This window comes from Neofelis nebulosa, chromosome 10, assembly GCF_028018385.1.
Source record: "Neofelis nebulosa isolate mNeoNeb1 chromosome 10, mNeoNeb1.pri, whole genome shotgun sequence".
Classification (NCBI taxonomy): Eukaryota; Metazoa; Chordata; class Mammalia; order Carnivora; family Felidae; genus Neofelis; species Neofelis nebulosa.
In genome coordinates, this window is record NC_080791.1 from 64,508,051 (window position 1) to 64,531,388 (window position 23,338).

Consider the following 23,338-nt stretch of genomic DNA (forward strand, 5'->3'; position numbering starts at 1 on the left):
CCCTGGTCATGTCCCATTTGGAGCTGACTTGCAAAGATAGATAAAGGACTATGAGGAACTGTCCCTACCTGGATGTTGTTTAAGTCTTCCTTAGACTGACAGGGATGGGCAACAGGGCCCCACATCTCTGGGGAGAAGGCCCTGTGTCTGCAGGTTATTGTGTCCGGGATCAGACCGGGGCGGGTCCTAGCTTGTTAGCCCTGCCATAACAACACACACAGATTAGCTGGACTAAATGACAGAAATGTGTTGTCTCTCAGGCGGGAGGCTGGAAGTCCAAGATCAAGGTGTCGGTGGGCTTGGTTTCCTCTGAGGCCTCTGTCTTTGACTTGTAAATGGTCATCTCCCCGTCCTCACATGGTCTTCCCTCTGTACCCATCTGTGTCCTTATGAGAACACCAGTCATGTTGGATTAGGGTCCACCCCCATGACCTCGTTTTAACTTAGTTATCTCTTTAAAGAGTATGCTTCTAAAATAGTCACCTTCTAAGGTACTGGGTGTTGGGACTTCAACATACGAATTTGGGGAGGGGGATATACTTTGGCCTGTGACAGGATGTTTCCCAAATCCTCAGTGAACAAGCCTCCGTGTCCTGGTGAGGTAAGAGAGGCAGTCACTGCCAGTCCTGCTGAGGCACTAGGAGAGGAAGGTAGGCCCAACGCAGTCAGTGCAGGAGGCTTGATTGGCCTTGTCCAAAGGCTCAGCCCTGAAAAGTCCAGGCCAGGCAGTTCCCTTGTAGTCTAGGCTCTCTAGCAGCAGTGGGTTCTGTGTGCCGTCTTCATCTGCCTCCCATGTGGTCCTCAGGCCTCCAGTGAAGACAGAGCTGCTAATACCCTACTAATGAAAACCCTCCAGCCCAGGCCTACAGAGGAAGCCCCTTTCTCCTGACAGAGGCAGGAGCCAGGCTGTCCTTGCCAGTGCACACAACCTGCCTTTAGGGAAATTCCCTGGTCTCTTACTGGTCTAAACGTTTTCCCCCCCAGTGCAAAAAGAAAACTGTTGCATCGATTCAAAATTAAACTGTTTGACAAGTGTTGAAATGAAGCCTCAAAAGACAGAATAAACTTTGATTAATCCAGTTAGTATTTACCTAAAGCCTGCCAAATTCTGGGGTCTGTGCTCCCCCCGAGCCAGCTTGGGAGGCACATAGGAGGTAGCCAGCTACAGGCTACAGTTATGTATGAGGCCCCTGAACTAGATGATAGAGAAAACTCGCCAATTCAGATGTTTTTTTTTCTTGTTGCTTAGCATTGTAAAATAATAGAATAAGTGGAAATGCCTGGTTTTATCATCTGTTAGGGGAAGTTACGTTCTCTTCTCCCGTCAGTCCTGTGGAAATCTACCTGCATTCACCACTTGTCCCTAGGTCGTGCCAGGGCCAAGCACGGTCAAGTCATTCTTACAGCAGAGCTCCTTCACCTCTGAGGATTAGTCCGTGAAGACGGGGTCTCGTGTACAGAGAAAGTGAGAGGGGAGAGGCTGCCATGGACGACTTCCCACCTTTATTCAGAAAGTTGGCCAAGCTCGCTCGCGCTCTTTCTCACATGCCCCTCCTCCTTTTGCCCTCCACTCAGTGCACACACCTAGCATCTTTCATCAGCTAGCATATACTGAGTGTCTACCTGTGAGTCGGGTTCACGGCTGGGCTCTGAGGATGGGAAGGTGAATAGAACATACTCCTTGCTCTCAAGCATTTTAATTTAGAAGAGGAGACAGACATATCGAGGACTTGGACAACCAGAGCTGTAAGCAAGTTGATGCAGGTGAGTACCAAGTATGGCAGAAGCAGAGAGGAAGAGCCAGCCAGCACCTTCAGGCACTGGGGGGTGATGGTGTCAGGAAAGGCTTCTTTGGGTCGGTACATTTGGATAAGGTCTTAGAATGGGTGAGATTTAAAAGTATAGCTGGAGAAAAGCACCCCAAACAGAGGAATAGGGAAATCCTTCAGTTATTTAGGGAGTAGGAGCTGGCTCAGTGAGGTTGAACTAAGAGTGTGGTGAGAAGTGCAACTGGGAAGGTGGATCTTATAAGAGGGCTTAGATGGCTGAGCTAAGGAATACAGCTTTGTTCCTGAACCAATGGGGAACCATGGAGGGTTTGGGAGCAGAGGAGTAATGCCTTGGGAAAGGTGGGTTGGACAAGAGTCATCCAGAAGTAGGAAGCCTAGAGGAGGCAGCTTTGGCAATCAGGGAGAGGGTGGAGGCAGGGTGGAGAGATGATAAGGGTCTGAAGGAGAGTGAGCTGAGCCTTTGGTCATTTGGTCAGGTGTTAGGATCTACAGAGAGCCTGAATGGCACTGTACAAGAAGCGCCATTTGTGTCACTAGGAATTGAGGTTCAAACCCCAGTTCTGGTTCTCTTGATCCCCAGCAAGGAAAGGTGGAATCCTGTGCCCCCCTCTGGAAAAGCTCAGATCCCTAAGTGCTGGATTTAAAAAACAAACAAACAAACACAAGGAAACCTTTGTTATAAAAATAATTCAAACACACACAAAAGTAGAAGAAATCATATAATGAATCAATTTACTTATCAACCAGCTTCAACCATAAGCCCTTGCTGGTTATATTTTTAGGGGATATTTTTTGTGATGAAGCTTCTTGAAAGTAGTCATGTTGAGGCTACATTTAAAGCGTATTTCTCTGAGTCTGTCATCAGGTTGAGGCACTGAAATGACTTGATGTCTGTTTGTTCCTCCTTGAAGGTGAGATTGTGCATGTGTGTGTGTTCTCTGCTGTGAGAAGGGCAGTGAGGGCAGCCTTCTTTGTGTTCTGGGGCTGAGGAAAGACACTTCTAGCAGTGCCCATCAGCGGGTAAGTTTCTGTCTGCCAGGGGGCAGGTGAGGTGTGGACATGGGAGAGAGTGGAGGCATGGATGGCCTTCGGGGGGCAGTTTTCAGGGTTGGACACCCTCATTATCCACTCACTGAAGGATGCCTGTGGCCTGAGAGCCTGGTCTCTGCTGAGAAAATTGACAAGACTAATCTATAAACTAAATAGCAATGAACTAATTCACTCTGGCGGGCATTGCCCAGTGGCCACAGCACAAACACCTGTCCTCCTAGACTGCCCTCCTGGCATTTCCCACAGGTGGACTGCAGGGTCATCTGCAGGTTGCTGGGGATCCAGGTTCCCTGACAGAGGGCACTGTGTGGATGGTAGGGGTCACCCAAGCTGCTGTGGGACCTCCTTGCTAGTGACGAGTACTCATACCTCCAGAGATGATGTACTGGTCACCAGTGTGCCATACAAACCAACACAGACCAGTCCTATGGCCACTGCCACTTCATCCTTCACTGAGTGACCCAGGTTGGTGCACGTTTGATAATTATTTGTACTGCGTAAGCGCTGTCTGGTTTTAGCACCAACTGAAAAGTAAGACCAAGAATCAGACAGATGGAGACTAACATATCAGCTCTGGGGCTAATAAAGATGTTGAGAATGGCCAGTAGGGTTCCCAGTGCATCCCTTTCCTTACCTGGCATATCTACCTAGGCCAGAGATCTGGAACAAGGCAGCTCTGGAAAAAGAGAGGGAAGGGTGGAGTTTCCTTCCCCCATTCCCTCAATCAGATACTTAGCGGTCCAAGAAAGAGGATGTCAGCCCCTGTTGGATATCCCCATGGCAACATGAAACAACCAAAACGGAGGTGTGAGCAAGTTGTGGGTCAGCAGAGATGCTCTTAGACAAGTAGGGGTAGGGATGCTGTCATAAAGGAAGGAGAATCACCTTGAAGAATTAGTTTCGATGGATAGAGACTAGAGAAGGGACCATTATTTTGAGGGGACAGCATGAGAAAGACACTGCAAAATGAGAATGCCTTCCTATGGCTGGAGTGTCAAGAAATCAGAAGGGTACAGTTGGAAGTGGCCAGGCTTGGCGAGGAAGTGCTGCAGAGTGGTTAAGAATATGACCTTGGAGTTGTACTGCCCGGGTTCAATCCCATCTCCACTGCTTCCAGGATGTGTGATTTGAGCAGTCGTTTAACCTCTGCAAGTTTCAGTTTCCTTGTCTGTAAAATTTGGATAACAATAGTTTATAAATATTGAGGTATGAGACACACATAAATATTTAGCTCAGTGCAGAATGAATGTTTAAGAAATGGCAGCCGTTAGTATTACCATCATGTGTCCAGGACAATTTGGGGTAAGCTAACAGATGCTTAGATGCCAGACTCATGAGCTTGGATTGCTGTGGGAGAGGCCAGGTGAGAGGAGGCCCTCCAAGGCCTAGGTTCAGACACCTGAACACAACTGGGCCTGCTGTGGGAGGGATGATATGGAGCAGCGCCTCCCTGCCCAGAGCAATCCACAGGGGCCTGTCTGCTGTTTGAAGGCAAGGGCGGGTCATGGGGGAACGCATAGTGTGCAGGTCAAGCAGGCCAGGAGCTACCAAGAGAGAGCAGGACCATGCTGAGAGAGTTTCTGATCATGCTCAATCTCTGGGGCTGCTAAGAAATAGCCAGAAAGCTGAAGAGCATTTGAATGCTTTGGTCTGGAGCTTACAAAAGTAGTCTAGTGTTACGAGTTGTGAATATGGAGGTGAAGTATGGATTGTCCAGGGAGAGACTGTAGAAGAAACAGGAAGAGAGCTGAGCACAGGGATGGTGAGTGGAAGCTGAGACATAGGACATTTAGTGAAGGAAGAGGATCTGGAAGAACCCAGAGAGCTTTTTGTCCCAGATGCCAAAGGAGGAGAGCATCTCATGGGGTTTTGTGTGGATGAGATGCCAAGGAAAGCAATCCTAGCCAACACTGACTGATTGCCAGTCTAAGTGCTTTACTTGTATGAACTCCTGTAACCTTCACAACCACCTTTGAGACAGGTGCTTAAGTTATCCTCATCTGACAGATGAGGAAGCAGAGGCACAGGAGACCCCTGGCCAGGGAGCATTAGAGACGGGGTCTGACCACAGTCCGGCTCTACAGCTCAGCTTGTGCTTTAAGCCCACCCTTTGCTGCCTCTCACAGGAGTAAGAATGGATATAGCTTGGGGGGTGGGGGGCAGTAGCATCAAGGCACAAAAATGGAGATCTAATGGCAGCAGGCCTGGAGAGAACAGGAGGAGGTGAGAGCTTTGGTAGTGAAGTCAAGGAGAAACATGAGGTGGTGGCTGAAGGAAGGGTTTGAGGAGAACAGAGGCTTTGATATTTGTGTGGTCCAGAGGAAGGAGTAGGAGAGGGGACAGAGGCACAGTCAGTGTAGAGAGGACACCACTGAGAGCCTGGGCCACAGTGGTACTAGATTAGGGGAGGTCTTAGGAGGCCAGAAGGGGAGTTGAGGGATTAGGTTTCTCACCAAAGAAAGATGTGTGGTAGTTTGCCGAGGAGAGTCTGGTAGGAAGGATGCACCAGATTAAAGATCTAGGTGCAGGAAGATCTGGTGGAGCTGAAGCTCCTGAACTTGCCTTCTCAGGCAGGGGGAGATGGGGTGAACAGTGACCCGGTGGCATGAGCTGTGGAGGTGGCTGGAGGGAGGTGGGCAGGTCTCAGGGAATGATCTTGTGTGCTGACTGCTGACATACATCAGGCCCCTGCAGTAAGGGGCCCATCCCTGCTGTCCAGGGGTGTTGAAAGGGGAAATGGAGTCAGAGGAGAGTGTGGGAAGGTTCCTAAGGTGGGCAGTGGAAGGGACAGCCTGCCATGGCCCGGTCCTCGGGGAGGGGGAATTCTGAGTGAGCTTCCCTGAGAACGTCCTAGCATCCTGCTGCATTATTGCTGGTAAAGGACAGGCAGCTTCCAGGTAGATTCCTTCAGTGACTCCCATTGCCTGATGGGTAAAAGCCAAGTTCTAGAGAGACCACTCATAAGCTGGTCCTGGCCTCATTTGCTGTCATTCTTTCCCAGTCCTCTGGTCACACCAAGCTGTATGCATTCACGAGCATGCATGCACATGCACGTACACACACCTGTCCCCCAACATACTTTAGGATATGTACACTCCTTACTCCGTTTGCAGTGCGTTCACATTTCTGCGTGCTGCCCATCAAAGATACTACACTTGCTCCCTGAAACTTTCTGGGATTGCCCGTACTTGCACTGGTCACTCCTTCCTCCTGCCGCTCAGCTTCCTGAACATGAGGTCACATGGTTGTGACCCTGAACATGCTCAGCTTCCCTCTCCCAGGAGTATACCGGGTGCTGTATTGTTGCATACGTGTCTTTCTGGAATTACAGGGCAATCTATGGTACCTGGCACCTACCAGCTTCCCCTCGACTGATCCTCACTTGTATGAGTGGGTGACACACTGAGCCTTATTACCCATAAAATGATGAGCAAACGGTCAATTTTCAAAACTCAGCTTCTCTTTGAAAGTAACTTCTGTGTGATATTTTACATGTTGCTTGCTTACTGAGCTAGTGACATTGTAATATTGCCATTAGCACTGAATTGCTATCTGAACTTAATTTTAGGGATGATGGGAACTTCAGGGAAATGATGCTTTTCTTCTCACAAAGGAATACCTTGATGACTTTAAAATTAGACCATTAACTTATCCATTTCTGAAGTCGAAGTTGGTAAAGCCAAAGTTTGTTGGCTCTGCCTTATAGATCCCAGATAGAGGCCCAGTTCTACATGGACCCTTCACATTCTAATTGATGTGGATGAGCAACAAAAGCGTTTTGACCCTTGGAAGATAAAGAAGAAGCATTCATTCATTTCCTCTTAGCATCGACTCCAGGGTTTTACAGATGATGCGGGGCAAATAGTGTTTGTTAAATAGATAAATTTAGATAAATAGATAAAAATATATACATTGATTTTTAGGAGTCATGCATCTTTTATGACAGTTTCCTGTCCCATGTTTTCTTTTTTCAAGTAAAATATGATCTTGTAACAGTTGAAGGGGGTCAGGGCAGTGCACAGAATCCCCATGAAGACACTGTATGAAGGGGAGAAGTTAGCAGTGTCTTGGCCCCCGGTGTTTTGAGCCCTGTTTGTTTGGACATGGAAGCCAGCTTCCTGTCTCCCGCTGTTCACTGCTCTGAGCAAGTCTGCAGTACAAGGCAGTATGGTGGGGACAGCAAGCAGGGACTTAGGTGACAGACACACTGGACTCCATGGAAGGACTTTCAGCAACCGTGTGACCTCAGGCAGTGTCTTAACATCTTTATGTCTTAGTTGCCTCTTTTGTAAAATGGGGCTGATAATTATAATACATCCCACACAGGATGGCCAGGAAGATTAAATGAGGAAATGAGGATGGAGTCTTTTCACAGGGGCTGCTGCTTCTGGCACAGGCAGCTTTTTGCACACAGGTGGAAACCGCACGGGCAGGAGGTAGCGTGCCATCATCTGATGTCCTGCGGATGGTGGTAGTGGCGGGGCAGGCAGAGAGATCTCCGAGCATGTGAGGTGTTGTGGCTGCGGCGTGGTCCTTCACATCCCAGCCTGGAAGGGGATGCTCATTTGTGTCTACTCCCTGGACTTGATGTTTCCGAGACTGTCAGAAGGAAGGGAGAGAACCTTCCGCCCGAGTTCTCTAAGTGGCTGCAGTGAGCCCCACTGTAGTGAAGACACAGACATACTTGTTGTAAACACAGTGTTAAGAGGCACGTTGATGGGGGCTTGGTGATACTCTGTCCCCTGGACACCGTCTGGCTCCCCAGCTCCTTCTTCCCAAAGGCAGAGATTCGGGCCTGGCTGTCTGCCCGTCAATCCCTCTCCTACTTGGAGTGTCTGCATTGCTTGTCTTCGGAGATCTGCCCGGACTCTCCTCCTCAGGCCTGGGTTGAGGCCCATGGCCCTGGTCACTGAGACTGCTGTGGGCTCTTCACCACGACAAGCCCTTGGTTGGGGAAAAGGACCAGCTTGGGGGCAGAATGTTAAGAGCAGAAATGGGTGGTGAGAACAGCCAGAGGAAGGTGAAGCAAGTGTTTAAAAATCTTAAGCAAAGACCTGGAAGGAAACCCAACATCAGGTCTTCAGTGTTCCCGAAGCCCAGAAGGTCAGATGTGCTGCTTGGGTGTGAGCCACGACACCCTCACGCTCTCTCATACCTGTTTCCTGGCCAGACCCCATGCTCCTCCTTCTGGGCTGGGCTCCTGTGTCTCATGCTCATATCTTTGAGGGTGGTGCTTCTCTTAAAAAGCTTGCCATTCCCAGCAAGAGGGAGGATGTCGGCCCTGCTCCTGAGTCCCGGGGACACCTAAGCTGGGAGGAAGTCCCTGGAGGTGAGGTGTCTGTACCTGATGCTACTCACTGCATTCTTTGGAGGAGGGAGTTGAGCTCTGTGGCCTATTCCCTTGCTACGATTGCGTGTTGGTGGGAGAGCTTTTTGGGGTCACGGAGCCTTGCTTGACGGGCTGTGGTTTGATGAGAAGGGCTTGAGCTCTTTGGGTAAGAGCTTAAGTGGAAGCATCTGGGTTTGGATGTGCCAAAGGAGGCTGGTGGAGGAGCAGTGACATGTGACAGGAGTTGGGCCAGGTTTTCAATGGAAGGGGCAGAAAGAAGGACTCCTTCCAGCAGGTTCGGTGGAGCTGGGCTCCAGCACAAATGTTCTTAGGGATCTATTGGAACTGGCCCCGCAGGGAGTGGCTGGGAATGCCCAGTGCACACAGCTCACTAACCTGGCACAGCGGGAAAGAGACGCTTAGCAAGAAATACTGCCTTCGTCCCCCGCTGGCCCCGGCACTGCCAGCCTGTGCCTCAGCTTAGCGCCCCGTGAGTGGTTCTGGCACACCTCAGCCCCCCGGCCTCAGCTTAACTGGCTGACTAAACACAGCAGCCTGATCTGGGATATTTAGGTGGGAATGAGAAGCCTGTGTGTGAAAAATAAGTTTGAAGCTGAAAGCGTCAAACAAATGTTTGCTATCAGACATGACTGATACTGTGATTAGAGCAGTGCAAGTTAAGTGGCTTTTTCTACCTTCAAAGGCTTTCTTCTGTTTCTCCTGTGCAGTTTTTCTTAGGCTACTTCAGCTTCTATTCATTGACAAAAGAAATCAAGGCCCTGCCTCTTCGCTTTTATTAGACTCCGATATTCACTGATGGCATTCCGTAATTCTGATGGCAGCTTCCTCGGCATCCTGGCCCCTCTGTCCTGCTCCAACCCCTCTCCTGTGACAGGACATCTCTGTGTCCCCTGATCTCTCCTGATGGAAAGTCAATGCCTGTAGCCTTGTCCTTCAGTCCTGATACAAAGCCAGTGTCTGCCGGGCCCTGCCGTTGCCCTGAGGCCATGCGTGCTGCTTTACTGCATCGGCAGGCCCTTCCCTCTGGGGACAAAGTCCTCCAGACTGGACAGGACCTCAGGCCTCAGGGCCTCCTGGGGCCCCTGTCACCCACAGGAGCCTCTCAACTTCCAGTTTAGACCAGTGACCTCTTCATTTTTTCCATTTTCTCCTTTTTGGAATGGGAATGTCTATCCACACATGCTCTGAGCCAGGTCCAGGGCTGAACTCTGGGCTTTGGAGACTGGCTCTGCCCACAAAAAACTTAACATTCAGACGAAGTAGTCGCACATATTGAGTAGCCAGCGCTCTAGAGAGTTCCAGGCGCTGTCCAGGAAGTCTGTCATGGGCATGAAGAGGGGGACTGAGTTGGAGCAGTCATTTCATGGGGGGGATGGGAGGGGATCCCTAGAATGATGATGTTGGAGCTGGACTTTGAATGAGGAGTAGGAATTGACCAGGGGGAAGGGAGGTCTTGGGCTAAAACGTTGCATGTTGGTGGGGGTGGGGGGAGCTCACAGCAAAAGCAGGTGGGGTGAAATGGTTAGTGCTCGGGGCCAATGGGGCCAAGTGCAGCTGAGACAATTATTGTTGCTGTGGTTGTGAACTCCCACCCAGCTTTATGCAAAGGACTTCTACACACATTATCTCCCTGACTCTCCGTAACCTCACGATGTGTATATTTTCCCCTGCCCTTTGTAAATAGGGAAAACGAAGCTCAGTGATGTTGAGGAACTTGTCCAAGGACCTAGCCCATGACAAGAAGAATGTGGGCCCAAATGCAGCCTGACTAGAGAGCGAATGCTCTTGACTACCTCATGGGTCCTTCACTTTGTCTCTGGGGTATGAGGTGGTGAACGGTTGTACAGGTGCTGGAGTGCCTTGGTTAGGTTTGTGAAATAGACCCATGCTCTTGGCAGCAGGGTGGAGCATGAGGGCTGTGTGGGGGTGAGGCTGTAGGCAGGCAAGGCAGTCAAAAAGCCATTGTGGTCATTCAGACGGGAGATGATATGTGGCCTGAAGCAGGGTGGAAGATGAGTGGACAGATGTGAGAGCAGGTGATGAGGGAGACTTTGCTGGATGTGGGTGAGAGGCCAGAAGGCCCCGGGAAACTCCCAGGTTTCTGGCTTGGCAACTGTGGTGGCGTCACCAAAGTGGGTGGGGGAGCATACTGGGGAAGACCATCTTTTGGGGCCCACCAAGTGTGAGGGCGTGGAGAGGGAGGTGGGCATCAACTATGTGGGGGGGCGGCGCTGCACCTGGCTTTAGTTTCCTACTGACAATGAATAGTTGTGAATCTGTGGGAGTGTCCTCAGGGTTTACTGAATGGGGCTGCCCTCAGGGGCTGAGACACAGGGAAGAGTTGCAGGGGAGATGGCTGCGTGATGCTGTTTTCCTCCCTTTCCTAAAAAAATAAAGAGATGAGGAGACCACCTTTAGGTGGGCAGGATCAAGTTTGGTTTCCTGGAGAAATTATCTTGAAGAGAAGATGGGAATTTAGCAAAGAAAGCTGCTGGGTTGGGTATACAGCAGGAAAGCAATTGGTGCAGTCAATTAACGAACAATTAGAATCCGTCCACTGAGGACAAGACATTTGGTTGGGATGGGTGGAGGTTTGCCTGAGGGCTATGATGGAAGTTAAAATTGCAACCCTGTAGGTTGAGTCCATGTGGTAAAGGGCATGAAGTGTAGGGGCTGATTGATGGTGAGCCTCCGAGACTTTTCTAAGCAGAAAAGTGCCTGAGCTGTGTTTGCATTCTCTCATTGGCTCCTCAGCTTTTTTCTCCTTTTAAGTTTATTTATTTTTGAGAGACACGGAGAGAAAGAGCAGGGGTGGGGCAGAGAGAGAGAATCCCAAGCAGGCTTTGGTCAGCACAAAGCCTGATGCAGGGCTCAAACCCATAAATCGCCAGATCATGATCTGAGTCGAAACCAAGAGTTGGATGCTCAACTGACTGAGCGACACAGGTGTCCCTCAGATTTTTTCAGTATCAGAATCACCAGAGGAGCTAGGTCAGGTTACAAAGGTCAGGCCTCTGTGCTTGACTGGCTCTCCAGGTGACTCTGATGAACACCAGTGTTTGAGGACCACTGAGTTAGGTGAATCTTCAGTGCAAGGTGGGTGGACAGGGGTGCCTGGAGGCAGGCAGCCAGTTAGGAGGCTCTTGTAAGAGTCTAGGGTGAGGTAATGTGGGGACAGGTGAGGCTGTGGGAGCAGATGAGATCACCAGCAGTGAGCACTGGGCAAGAAGATGGTTTCTGGTCTGACTCAGCAGCACTTGGCTCCCCTGATTGCTTCCTTCTCCATCCTGAACCCTCTGTTTGGCTTCTAGGGCAGCACTTTCTCAATTCTCCTGGCTGCTCCCCCTTAGTCCCCTTTGTTGGTTCTTCTTCCTGATGGCTGCGTTGTAGTGTTCCAGAGAGTTCTGGGGCCTCTTGCTTTTCTTTTCCCTTTTCATTCTTTCTTCCTTCCTTCCTTTCTCCCTCCCTTCCCTCCCTTCCTTCCTTTCCTTTCCTTTCCTTCCTCTCTCTGTCTCTGTCTCTGTCTCTGTCTCTGTCTCTCTTTCTCTGCACTACTTAGGTTACTTCATGCAGTTGTTTTAAATTCCATATCCATACAAATGGCTCCCAAATTCTCTCCAGTCAAACTTCCCTCCCAACATTAGACTCATATTTCCAGTGTATCTTCCTAGGTGTCCTTAGGCATCTTAAACTGAACATTTCCAAAACCAGTCTCCTGATGACCCCTTCCCCTGCCTCAATGGTTTCTTCTGCAGTCCCTCCAACTCTCCGAGAGACTCAGGGCAAAAACCTTATAGTAATTCTGATTCCTCTCTCCCATGTCCACTCCATCAGTATAGTTTACCGGCTTTGCCTTCAACATATATCAAGAATGAGAACATTTACCACCATTATTCTGGTCCAAGCTACCTTCATCTCATGCCTGGTTTTCCTGTGTTCACTGATGCACTGCACCCCCACCAGCCCTGTTCATTTTCAGCCATAGTGTTCCTTTTTAACAAGGTATGTTAGATCCTCCTGTGCTCAAAACCCTCCAGTGGGTTCCCGTTTCAGAGGCAAAGTGGAAGAACGGTGTGCATCCTCAGGCAAGCTGCCCAATTTTTTGCTCATCAGCAAAGTGAGAGGATTCCTAAGTGGCACATGGGGATTACGTGAGACAGTGTTGGAGAAACTCCCAGCAAGTAGCTAACAGACACCTGCCCAAGAGGAGGAAGGAGCATGGAGTCTCTACTCTCTGCCAGGCACACTGCACGTATTACTTTTTAAGTGTTTTGATTTTGATCACTACTATACATCTACACAATTTAAACAGTGAAATAATTGTATACGATTTGTTAAAACAGCTGTTGTCTCCCTGCCTACCCAACCCCATTGCTCTTCCTCAGAAGCAGCCACTTTACATTTCTTAGTATTTTTATCCATATTGCTGGGGGAAAAAATGCTTGTTCTGCTGCTTTATTAATTGTTTTCAGTTGTCATTATCTAGTGACTTCTGAGTGCCCACTCCAGGAGGTGAGGAATCTGCTCCCTTTCCAGCCCCACTTCCACTGCCCACAACCACTTTTCATCTCTCTCCCGACCCCATGCTGCCCCTGCAGTTCCAGTTAGATTGCTACGAGGTGTTTCACTGTAAGGTTCATGGTTACTTTTACTTTTTGGTTTCCATGCAGTTCTTTTGTCATTGGCTTGAGTTTCAACTTTCTTGTCATTGAATTAAACACATTCCTCCCCATATATAAATCTCTTTGGGTGTTCTGAAGCATGAGGTGTCCTGTTAATTTCGTGTTGCTGGAGAAATCTCTCCCAGAGCTTTCGGAAGCTCTCCAACATGGACCAGCTGTCCTTTTATGTTTGCTGCAGAGCTGTTGCCCTGGCATCTCCCTTATCTCTGCTAGCATATTCTCAGTGTCCCTGTGGGTTTATGTCTTTCAAAATAAATTTCTCTACTGTTGTTTCAGTGGGTAGCTAATTTAGATGTTTGGGTTCAATCTGCTGTATTTACCTGAGGTCTATCTTGTTTACTTTCACTGGTAGCAATGAGATTGGTTTTATCCTGATACAGATGAGACTGTTGAGTCTGAGAGGGGTTAAATAACTTGTCTAAAGATCCACAGTCATTATGCAGCAGAGTGCATGTTTTAACTCCAGACTATGTTCTTTTTTCCTTTGTCCTTTGAAAAGAAAGGTGTTCTTGACTGATATGGGATGTGATTGAAAATTTAGGCTCCGCCATCAGTTTCCCTTGTGTCTTCTTCCATCTTCATTTTTTCTTAATACTGAAAATGGCTTCTTGCTCTCTTATCCCAAAGAGATAAATTTCCTATATCCTTCTAAGAAGCTGTCTCCCAAGCAGAGGCATAGCAAGAGGGATTTCTTAAAATAACTGTTTAAGAGTGTTCTGGTTTATGGGCAATCTGTAAATTATGGGGAAAAGGCTTTGGTTGGTTGTGATAACACAACACTTCTTTACCACCTGATGGCCATTTGCAGAAGGAGGAGGTGTGTGATGAGTCCAAAGTTTGGTGGTGGTGGGTTCTTGGCTCAGGGTTCATTCTTCAGGCCTTGCCTTCTAGTTGGGGACACTGTCCCCACCCTACCCCACCCCCATCCCTTCATCTGGACGGAGCCGCCAAGGAGTCCGATCCCAGATCTGGCTCAGTTGTGTCCATGGCACAGGAGACCCTGAAGGAGCAGGGGTACCAGGGACTCTGGATCTGTTCCTGATTCCTTCTTTGGTCCTGGCCAGTGCCAGCCTGCCCGAAACACTTGCAGCTCTAACCACTTTTACTAAAGGAAAAGTACTTTATAAAATGGAATGGAAGCTGGCAATTCAGTATGGGTGGGATAAGTCAAGGCTACTTGCCCAAGACTTATCTGAATCAACAGTTCCTGCCTACTTCTGATTCTACTTTGCTGAACATGAAAGCTTAATGCACTATCTAAATCACGGCTTGCCTGAGGGTGCATCAGATAACGGGTGGCTAATTGAGGCTCACTTTCTAAATTTCAGAACCCTAATCCTACACCCTTATCAACTTCGAGGTGCCAAACTGACCTTTGCGTGGTGCAATTCATGTGGCTATGACGTCTGTCACCAGATGCTGTCATTCTGAAACAAGACAGTTCCTCTCTATAGCTACAGGGTCATTTTCTGTCTGGCTGGTGGCAAAGAGGGTAAAGCTCTATGTTGGTGGGACATCATCTCAGATAGGAGGATGACAGCATCTAGAGAGGCCTGCAGGTGAAGGGAAGGGTGAATGGTGAATGGGCTACACTTTTTCTTAACATTCCTGGTTTCTTTTTGTAGCTAAGCGTGAGCTAGTCACTTGGTAAGAAGAGAAGCCCTCCTGTTCCTTCACCATCAAATGCAGGGCTCTGTTAATAGTCCAGGTGTCCAGAGAGAATGAAAACTGGTTGGGGCCACAACAGCTGTCACTGTACTAAGCTCCTTAAGAGCCATGTCATCCTCTGCCTGCTCCTCTCCTTCCTGGGCTGGGGGCACCTCCCCCCGCCCCCAGGGAGTCCCCCAGGCACACTATCTCTTGCCCCAGCATCCACGCTGTGACAGGCCCCTGGCTGGCTGCTATAGCTCCCCTCTCGTTGGTAGAGAACATGATTTCACTTCCACTCCCCACCACCTGCTTAGAAGTTGCCCTGCTTTTCGCTTGTGCCTTTGGGGTGCTTCTGGAATCCGACTCTCTCCCGGCCCCTTTGGGTCATCGCCTCTTCACCTAGCTTCTCTCCAGGAGGCCTCCAGGCATTCAACTTCTGGAGCTTCGTGCACATAAGCTCCACATCCCTGATGAACCCAGGCTCCCAGTGGAGGTGCTGTGCCCCTGCAGGGATGAACAGACACTGAATGTGGTGTGTGACATGTGTGCCTCTGAGGCTCCAACCTCCCTGAGGGCAATGATTGTCCCATCGTGTGTTAATGACAGGAGCTCTAACCTCAACAGTGGTCAGAGGAGAAAATGCCTACTAGCTGCCAGAATAGGAATGGTTGGTGACCTTGTGGCTTCCCTGTTCTGAGAGTGTCTGTGCTCACAGATGGGGGCCTGAGGCCTCACATTGATGGCATGTTTGGCCCTTCAAAAGTCTCTCTGTACCCCATGCCACTGACACCTCACAGCTGCCCTGTGACAGAAGCTGGCAGGGCCCCTTCTTACAGGTGTCCTGCCATCACCTGAGACCCAGCAGGTCTGGAACTGAGCTCATCAGCTGCCCTAAGCAGGTCTGGCTTCTGAGCACTCACAACCTTACCGGCCCCGGGCTCCTGGGTTTTAAATATGATACACCTTTGACTCATGTGTCACTTCACACCACCTCCCATGGGTCCACCCAACCTGCTCTTTGCCAAGTACAAACTCATCCCTGGGCAGAAGGCCTGTGGGCCTCCTCTTATGGCCCTTGTATTGCAGGGGGTTGTAGCCTGGACCCTCCAGGCTTGGCACCTTCTAACTGTCCTCTCCCTTCTACCCTGGTAGTAAGGCCCCAAATGGGGCCTGCCTATTAAAATACGAGATCTTCTTAAAGATCTGATATGTTTACATCTGAGGCCACTTGGTTTGTTGTGCACTGGCAGTGGGTGTGATTCCCAAGCTCCTCTTATTAATTGCCCTCGTTACACTTATGTGAATTCTGTGAAAGGTTTTGACTCATCATGAGCAGCTGGATGCTCTGGTGTAATCTCATCAACCACTTTGATATTTGCCAATTACATCCTGCCCTTACATGCTTCTCCACCCTTCCATCCCCTCTGCCTGGAATAGCATTCTCCCCCTTATCTTCTGGGAAAACTTCTACTCATCCTTCAAGACCCAGAGAAACTGCATACCGGCCTCTATCAGCTTACCCCATACTGTGTCATCGTTAATTTGTTTATACTTTTGTCTTCACTAGACTGCATGGTCCGTGGGGACAGAGACTAGGTCTGATTTGTCAATATCTCCCCAGTACCCAGCACAGCAGGGTTTGGGGAATGTGGGTGAAAGGGATCTATCAATTTATTCACAAGTATTCACTCATAAGCTTCCTTGTGCCAGGCACTGTGCTGGGCACTGGGCATATAGGGGTGAACAAGGCAGACAGGGCCCCACTGCCTCCATGGAGAGGGTGAGCAAGGCCAGTTGGCAAGCATACAAGTATACGGACGAGATACTTTGGAACTGCTGCACTTGGAAGGGGCTGCTATAGATGGAGGTGTGCAGGGAAGGCCTGTCTCAGATGACACATGGGAGCTGACCCCCGGAAGATGAGAATAAATGAGCCATGCAGAGAGCTGGGAAAGCGAGCTCAGGGCTGAGTGGATAGCAGGTGTGAAGTTTCAGAAGAAGACATGGTCTTGGAGTATCGGCAGGGGGAGGGGGGTGGCGCACAGAAAGGAGGCCAATGCTGTTGGAACATGACCAATGGAGAGAGCAATATGGGGTTGGCCTGGCCGGATCCTACACTGCCTCTTTTGAAGGTCCCAGTGAGTGAGCAGTGTGGACTTCTCCTTAGGAGTAGTGGGAAGTCCTCAGAGGGAACTATTTCAGACCTTTAATATCTCTGAACAGGTGGGAATGTGTGGATTATTGACCTGCAATAATTGTGTGTGATTGTGTGCCCTTTTCCTGCTACCTCTACTCTCATCCCCCAAACCCCCAAGCTTGCTTCTATTCAGCCCATGAGATCTGCACATGTTTGGGGTCTCTAGTGGCCTGGGCTGCTCTTCTCAGCAGTGGCAGCTCTGTCCCTTGCTGCAGCCTCCTGTAGTAGCTCCTGCCACAGCCTTGAGGTGCTGATGAGGCTCCCACCCCCTCTGCAGGCTCCCGTTCTCATGCCCCTGCATTGATTGTGCAATGGCCCTTGGACTGCCGAGGCTCAGTGCCTGTTCCCAGACCTTCCTTGGCCTTTGCTCCTATGAATCACTGCCCTCCCTCTCCATACAAATAGTTGCTTATCTCTCTTTGCCATGCCTACCTCCTCCAGGGGAGCCAGCCTCTTGGACTTACCTGGGTTCTCTGTTCCTGAGCCTACCTCATTTAGTTTAAAGTCTCTCATCCAGTGCACTGTCCTGGCACAAATACATCCTGAGATCGTTGCCTCACTTCAAAAACAAAAACAAAAACAGCTAACATATGTTGAGCACTCACTATCTGTAAGGAAATGTACTGAGTACTTTCTATGAAATATTAATTCCTCATTTCATCATGACATCAACCTGGTGTGTTAAGTGCTGGTATTATCCACATTTTACAGATGAGGATACTGAGGCTCAGAGATCACATAGTAAATGGTAGAGCAGGGTTTGAACCCAGTCTATTTTAACAGCTACTGCCTGGTATAGTCCAATGTGGTTCTTTGTAGTCCTAAAATCTTTATCCATACCATCTCCAAAGCCACTTCTCTGTGGCTGCTCACTTTCCTTTCTTCCCTTTGAAAGTCCAACATCAACAGGGGACAGGAGCCGAGACCCCCAGGACCCTCTGTTTCCTGACCCGGGCCATCCTTGGGTAGAGGAGCCAGGCCGGTTCTCCACAGCACTTATGCCCGTTGGACACATGCACAGGCTTTGCTGAAGGAGCAAACAACAGCTCCTGCCTGCCATTTATAGGTGTGAACTAGGGATTACAAATACAGTTGTCGCTCCCTGCCACCAGGGAGTGGGTGGGAAGCAATAAAACGAGAAGAGGCTGCAGGAAGACAGTTTAGCTGAAAGACCGTTCGTAGAGGCAGCGTTGTCCAGAGATAGAACCAATTGCCATCTCCGTTAGACGGGAGACTCAGCCTGGGGGGAGGGTGGCCTTTGTGTCCTGGGAGAAGCTCTTCAGTCCTGAGGAGGTGGGATGCTGCACTTTGCATGGTGTTGGGTAGTCTAGAACTAAGATGGTGAGAGGAATTTTCCAGGTTCCTGGGACGGAGCTCTCCCCACAACAGTGTGTCCGCTAGGCCAGGCACTTTTGACCATCCAGGAAAGTGGCAGCCGAGGACTCTCGGCCTGGATCACACCTACCCGACGAAGGCGTTGCAGGTGCAGGACAGATGCGGCTCTAAGACAAACGTGCCTCCTGAGACTCCTGACGCCCGCTTGCTGCAGGGCATGTCCTCACTGAGTCCCTTTATCCAACTCGTAAGGGAGATTCCCCCCATGCTGGCTGCAGCTTCTGGAACCTGGGACTATAATGGCGGCTCTTAATCTCAGATGTGAATGGGATAGTGTGCTAAAGCTGCGGGAGACGGATCACTTGCGCTAGGAGGGAGAGGCTCTAGAGACGGCAGAACCGGGGGGTGGCCGGCTCGGATGCTTGCTAGAGCGGCCCACATGATGTTGAAAGAGGAGGGTTTGCGGTCTTGCCTGCGTAATGTGGGCCTCTCTGCAACTTTTCCTTTGTCCTGTGCTTGAACTTTCAGTAAGACAAGAAGAAGACTGAGGGGAGAGGAGCCATGGCTTCGGATGCCAGTCACGTGCTAGAAGCTGCCCTGGAGCAAATGGACGGGATCATTGCAGGTACGGTCAGGGGGTCAGGGGGTCAGGGGGTCCCAACAACTGATGGCTCGTCCTCTACACCTCAAAGACTGTTTTCTCTCATTCCACCTTTCTTTCTGGCACAGTGAGAAGCCCCTCGGTTGATTTATTTGATTTTATTGTGCATGCCGTCTCTTTTTTTGAGTTCAGACTTGTGGAACACCTTGATCCCTGGCATGAGGTTAGGTCTCTGCCGAGGCAGTGTGGGTGTGCCATACATTGGCACACTTTGGCTCCTGGCCGAGAGGCAGTTTGGGTGCATTAAGATTGTTTTTACTGTAAATTTGTCCGAGGTTTTACTGTAAATTTGTCAGAGTACAACTTGGCCTATCACAGGTGAGCTGAGACAAAACTCAGAGTCTGGAGACCTTGGTGCCTCATGTGGGTGTCCGCTCCCTTCCCCAGCTGGTCTCCAGTGTGCTTGGGAATCAGGAGGCAGTTTGGTATGGATTCACCTCCTCACCTAAAGAATGTTCCTTATGCCATATTGTTTCTTACCTGTTTGGCCATTGTTTGACTTCAGGTCCACATTAGCCATTTAAGAATAGTCCCCAGAAAAGATCCGATGAAACTGATTAATTGGAAAGGAGCACCAGTGGGCTGTTTGGGCTGATTAACTCTTTGATGGTGGTGGGGTGGGGGGAACCCAAGCCCGCACTGATTACAATAAACCTCTCATTGAAAATCTTTCTGGAAGGCTCCAAGGCCCTCTTTCTGCCCTGACCAGATGACAAGTCAGGGGCCTTATTTGCTGACTGGCCATGCTTCTTTGCTCCTCTCTGTGCAGAGCTGCGGCTGGAGGAGTTCGGGGATTAGGGCTTGGGCTGAGTGTGGCTAAAGCCTAGGATGTGCATGGGCACTGGACACTGCCCCTTGCCGGGCAATTGCTTTTCCTTCCACCCTGTGAGGACAGTCTGATTCACCGAGGGTTGTGGGTGTTGGCACCTGGGTGGGAGAGGCTGTGTGTTGAAGCTTCTTCATGTTCTTGGTGGCACTGTAACATGTCCTAGCTGTCATCTGTCAGGCTCCTCATTTCTCAGTGAACATAAGAGCTCTTGAGAGGCCTGATAATGTTCTGCTTCTCCAAGGCTCTACAGATTGGGATGTCCTGTTCTAGGTTAGGGCCTCCAAAACCCCCTTGAAAGGAAACAGTCAAGAGTGCGGATTTCCTAGCAGTCCTTGTAGAGTCTCATCTGGAAGCCATCAGGGGCTCATGTGCAGTGGGATCAGAGCCACAGGGTCAGGCCCTCCGACCTCAAAGCTCTTGGATGGCTGTGAAAGCTCAATGGACACCTTCTAAAGAATACAGCTGGTGTGGGGCCAGTCCTGCTTCCTGCCTCCTAATTTCTCCACACTGGCATTCCTAAAATGATGAAGCCTCTAGCAAAATACCCTGTCTCTGAGAGAGCAGCATGTGACCATCAGGGCTTTGCCTTAACCCAGGATCTGCTGGTGAGGATCTGGGATGGACAAAGAGGAAGGGCCCTGGGACTGGGTGGTACAGAACCCAGGAGGCCCATCCGCCTGCATTTCCAGCACAAACTGCTCCCTCCTTCTCTTTCCTTCATCATCCACACTGGCTGCTTCCTTCTAGAAGGGCTCCTTGGGCAGCTGTGCCTGGAACAGTCTACATTCTAAGGCATTCTTTGCAGATTGGTCAGGAGAAACACCTGCAGACAGACTTCTTGGATCAAATCCTGCCTCTACAACACCCTATTTACCTGACTGTGCCTCAGTTTCCTCACATTTAAAATGGGAATAATCATAGTACCCTCCTTAGAAGGTTGCTATGCTTACATGCATAAGGTGCTGAGAACAGTGCCTGGCACGTAGTAAGCCCTATAAAATGTTAACTTTTGAGAAATTAATGAGGGATTAAAAAAAATCTTTATTATGTTACGTCTTTAGAGACATGTTAGAGTTCTTATTTATTCAGGGCCTTGTTTCACCCATTTGTGTTTTGTGTTTTTCATTGCATAAGGCTTGTGCGGGCCTTGCTAGACTCGCCTGGGATTTGCAAGATTAATGCATGGTCTTCTGAGTGGTCTCTGTGCTTTTGCCCCTGTTGGTGGCACTGTAACATGTCCTAGCTGTTATCTGTCAGGCTCCTGGCCCTTTTTACCTTCTGTCTCCCACAAAGCAGCAGAGCCATCCTTGAAACTCACTTCAAACCACAGCATTCCTCTCTCCAAAGCTCGTCAATGGCTTCCCATCTCAGGATAAAATCTGAAGTCCTCAGCAGACCCAGCCCTTCCATACATGATCTGGTCTTTGACTGCAAGTATGGCCACACCTCCTACCACTTTCCTCCTGGCTTATATCCCTTTAGCCCACACACTGGCTGTCTCAGGACCTTTGTGCGTGCTGCCCCCTTAGCTGGAATGCCATCCTCCAGATACCCTCAGATATGATCGCTGCTGAAATGTCACCACATCACAGAGGTCCCCCCCGACCCTCTCTAATTAGCATCTTTTCCTCCCACCACTCTGTCCTCATATCCTGTTTATATTTCTTTATAGCACTTTTCACCACCTGACCTATTACATTCACATTTGCCTCCCCGTGTGTATCGTCAGCCTCCCACACCAGATTGTAAGTTTCATGGGGACAGAGGCTTTGCTGCTCCATCCCTAGTGCCTCCGTTGGTCCGCAGCACATATTAGATGTTTAATAAGTATTTGTCACATACACGTTTTATTTACTTTTGTGAATAGGCTCTCCTTTTTAGGGCGCAGTTGTTAGTTTATATATATGTATCCTTTTACCTGTGTACTGAACTTCATTTATTCTTTTCTTGGTACCTATCACTGATTATTCTGGAATAACAAAGCGCTAATTGTTTTTTTTTGAAGATTCAGTGATTGGCATGTCTGTGAACCATCTCTCAAGTAATAATTGGCTCACACAGACATTTGACAGGAGCTATTTGGCAGATAATTGAACATTGAAGTAATTAGTGCATGTCTGGAGGGTATATATTCTATGCCATTTGTGATGAAAAGAATGATAATTATTGAATACCTTTGTGCAGGATACTCTTCCGCAAGATTATTAATACCCTCCTCATATTCAAGGTGGTTGGGCCAAACTAGATCTAAGAGCTTAAGAGTTTTTGTGGTTGTGGGGCACCTGGATGCCTCATTCAGTTAAGCATCGGACTTCAGCTCAGGTCATGATCTCTCGGCTCGTGACTTCAAGCCCCTCATTAGGCTCTGTGCTGACAGCTCAGAGCCTGGAGCCTGCTTTGGATTCTGTGTCTCCCTCTCTCTCTGCTCCTCCCTGGCTTGCACTCTGTCTCTCTCTCTCCCTCTCAAAAGTAAATAAACGTTTTAAAAATTTTTTTCTAAAAAGAGATTTTATGCTTGTTAATGTGGAGTAGGGAGTTAGACTGTTGAGGTTTGAATTCCAGCTCAGTCACTTAGGACTGGCCGTGGGATCTTTAGGCAGATTGTTTAATCCCTCTGAGCTCAGTTTCCTCATATATAAAATAGTGATAATTGTACCTATCTCATATTATTGGGAGGATTAAATTAATGGAGGTAAGGCACTTAGTGCTCAGTTGGTATAAGTTAGTTTGTTTTGTTGAGGTTAGCACTGACATTATGATTTTTACCACGTAGGGTCGCAGTGCTGGATTTCCAGTCTAGGGCCATCTGAGTTTCTTCTGGGCTGCTTTCATGCCTGCACTGGTTTTATGATGCTGTGTAGTGGAGTTCTGGGGGCTCTGTGAAGCCATTTGAGAGAAAAGTTACCTGGGAACGGGGTCCGGTTCAGTTCTTGCTCCTGGTCCCCTAGCCAGAGTGACTTTGCTCTCTTCTCTCTCAGACGCATGAGACTTCCAAGTGAGGGTTCCTCTGCTGAAAGGGTGGCAGCTAAGAGAAAGTTTGAAAACCGTGGTATCACATCATGATGCCACAAATCCTGCAGAAATGACATTTCTCTGTGAACATTTAAATCGTCCTTTCTGTATTTCTATTCACCTATTAATTTGAAGTCGAATGGTGTCACGTGATGCCAACACTACCAAAACACAATTGCTTTTGCATCCATTAAGGTGCTCGAATGAGCACCCAAGGACTGTGTTCTCTCACTTTCTGAAAACACAGTTACCACTTTATTTCAATGGAAGAAACTTTTGTAGGCTTCCTGCACACCCCATATCGCAAGCATTTATGCAAAAACAACATGGATTCCTCCTAAAAGGACAGTTCCTTCAACAATGATGATTCTTAGGCACAACACTATATGACAAGAGATTTCCCTTTATTAATTACTCTGGAGTATGCTAGGCTCAGGTTCACTTTCCAAAACTCCTTCCTAGAAGAGTACACTTAGGGCATGTGATCTCAGTATTTATGTAAGTAGGTCTTTAATGGGGAAAAAAGAATATTCTCCTTCCTCCAAATCAATGTAAACAATGCAAACACTACAGGAGATTATCACTCCTGTAAACAACCAGGCCAGAAATACCCTGAGAGGACATCCTGATGCACAAGTGTCAAATTTACTTGTCTCCGAGCCGCGGTGTGGTGACCCTTATCTCAGGGCACTTGGTGGCTCTGGAGGTGTGAGGAAAAGAAATCCCTTGCCAGCAGAAACAGGACCATTAAATGAAACTCCTTATATGGTTGAATTTTTGAA

The 23,338-nt window shown here is 49.0% G+C and overlaps 1 protein-coding gene across 5 annotated transcripts in view; it reads left to right on the forward strand.

Moving 5' to 3' along the window:
* PPFIBP2 (PPFIA binding protein 2) overlaps positions 1-23,338 on the forward strand; it is a 145,705-nt gene that overhangs the window by 13,115 nt on the left and 109,252 nt on the right. For 4 of the 5 annotated variants that reach the window (XM_058688108.1, XM_058688111.1, XM_058688113.1 and 1 more), the window contains exon 2: positions 18,583-18,679. In XM_058688108.1, the coding sequence (XP_058544091.1) occupies positions 18,616-18,679 (64 nt within the window). In that variant the 5' untranslated portion in view covers positions 18,583-18,615. Of the gene's footprint in view, positions 1-18,582; positions 18,680-23,338 lie in introns of those variants that run through there. The other variant, XM_058688119.1, reaches the window with a different exon arrangement.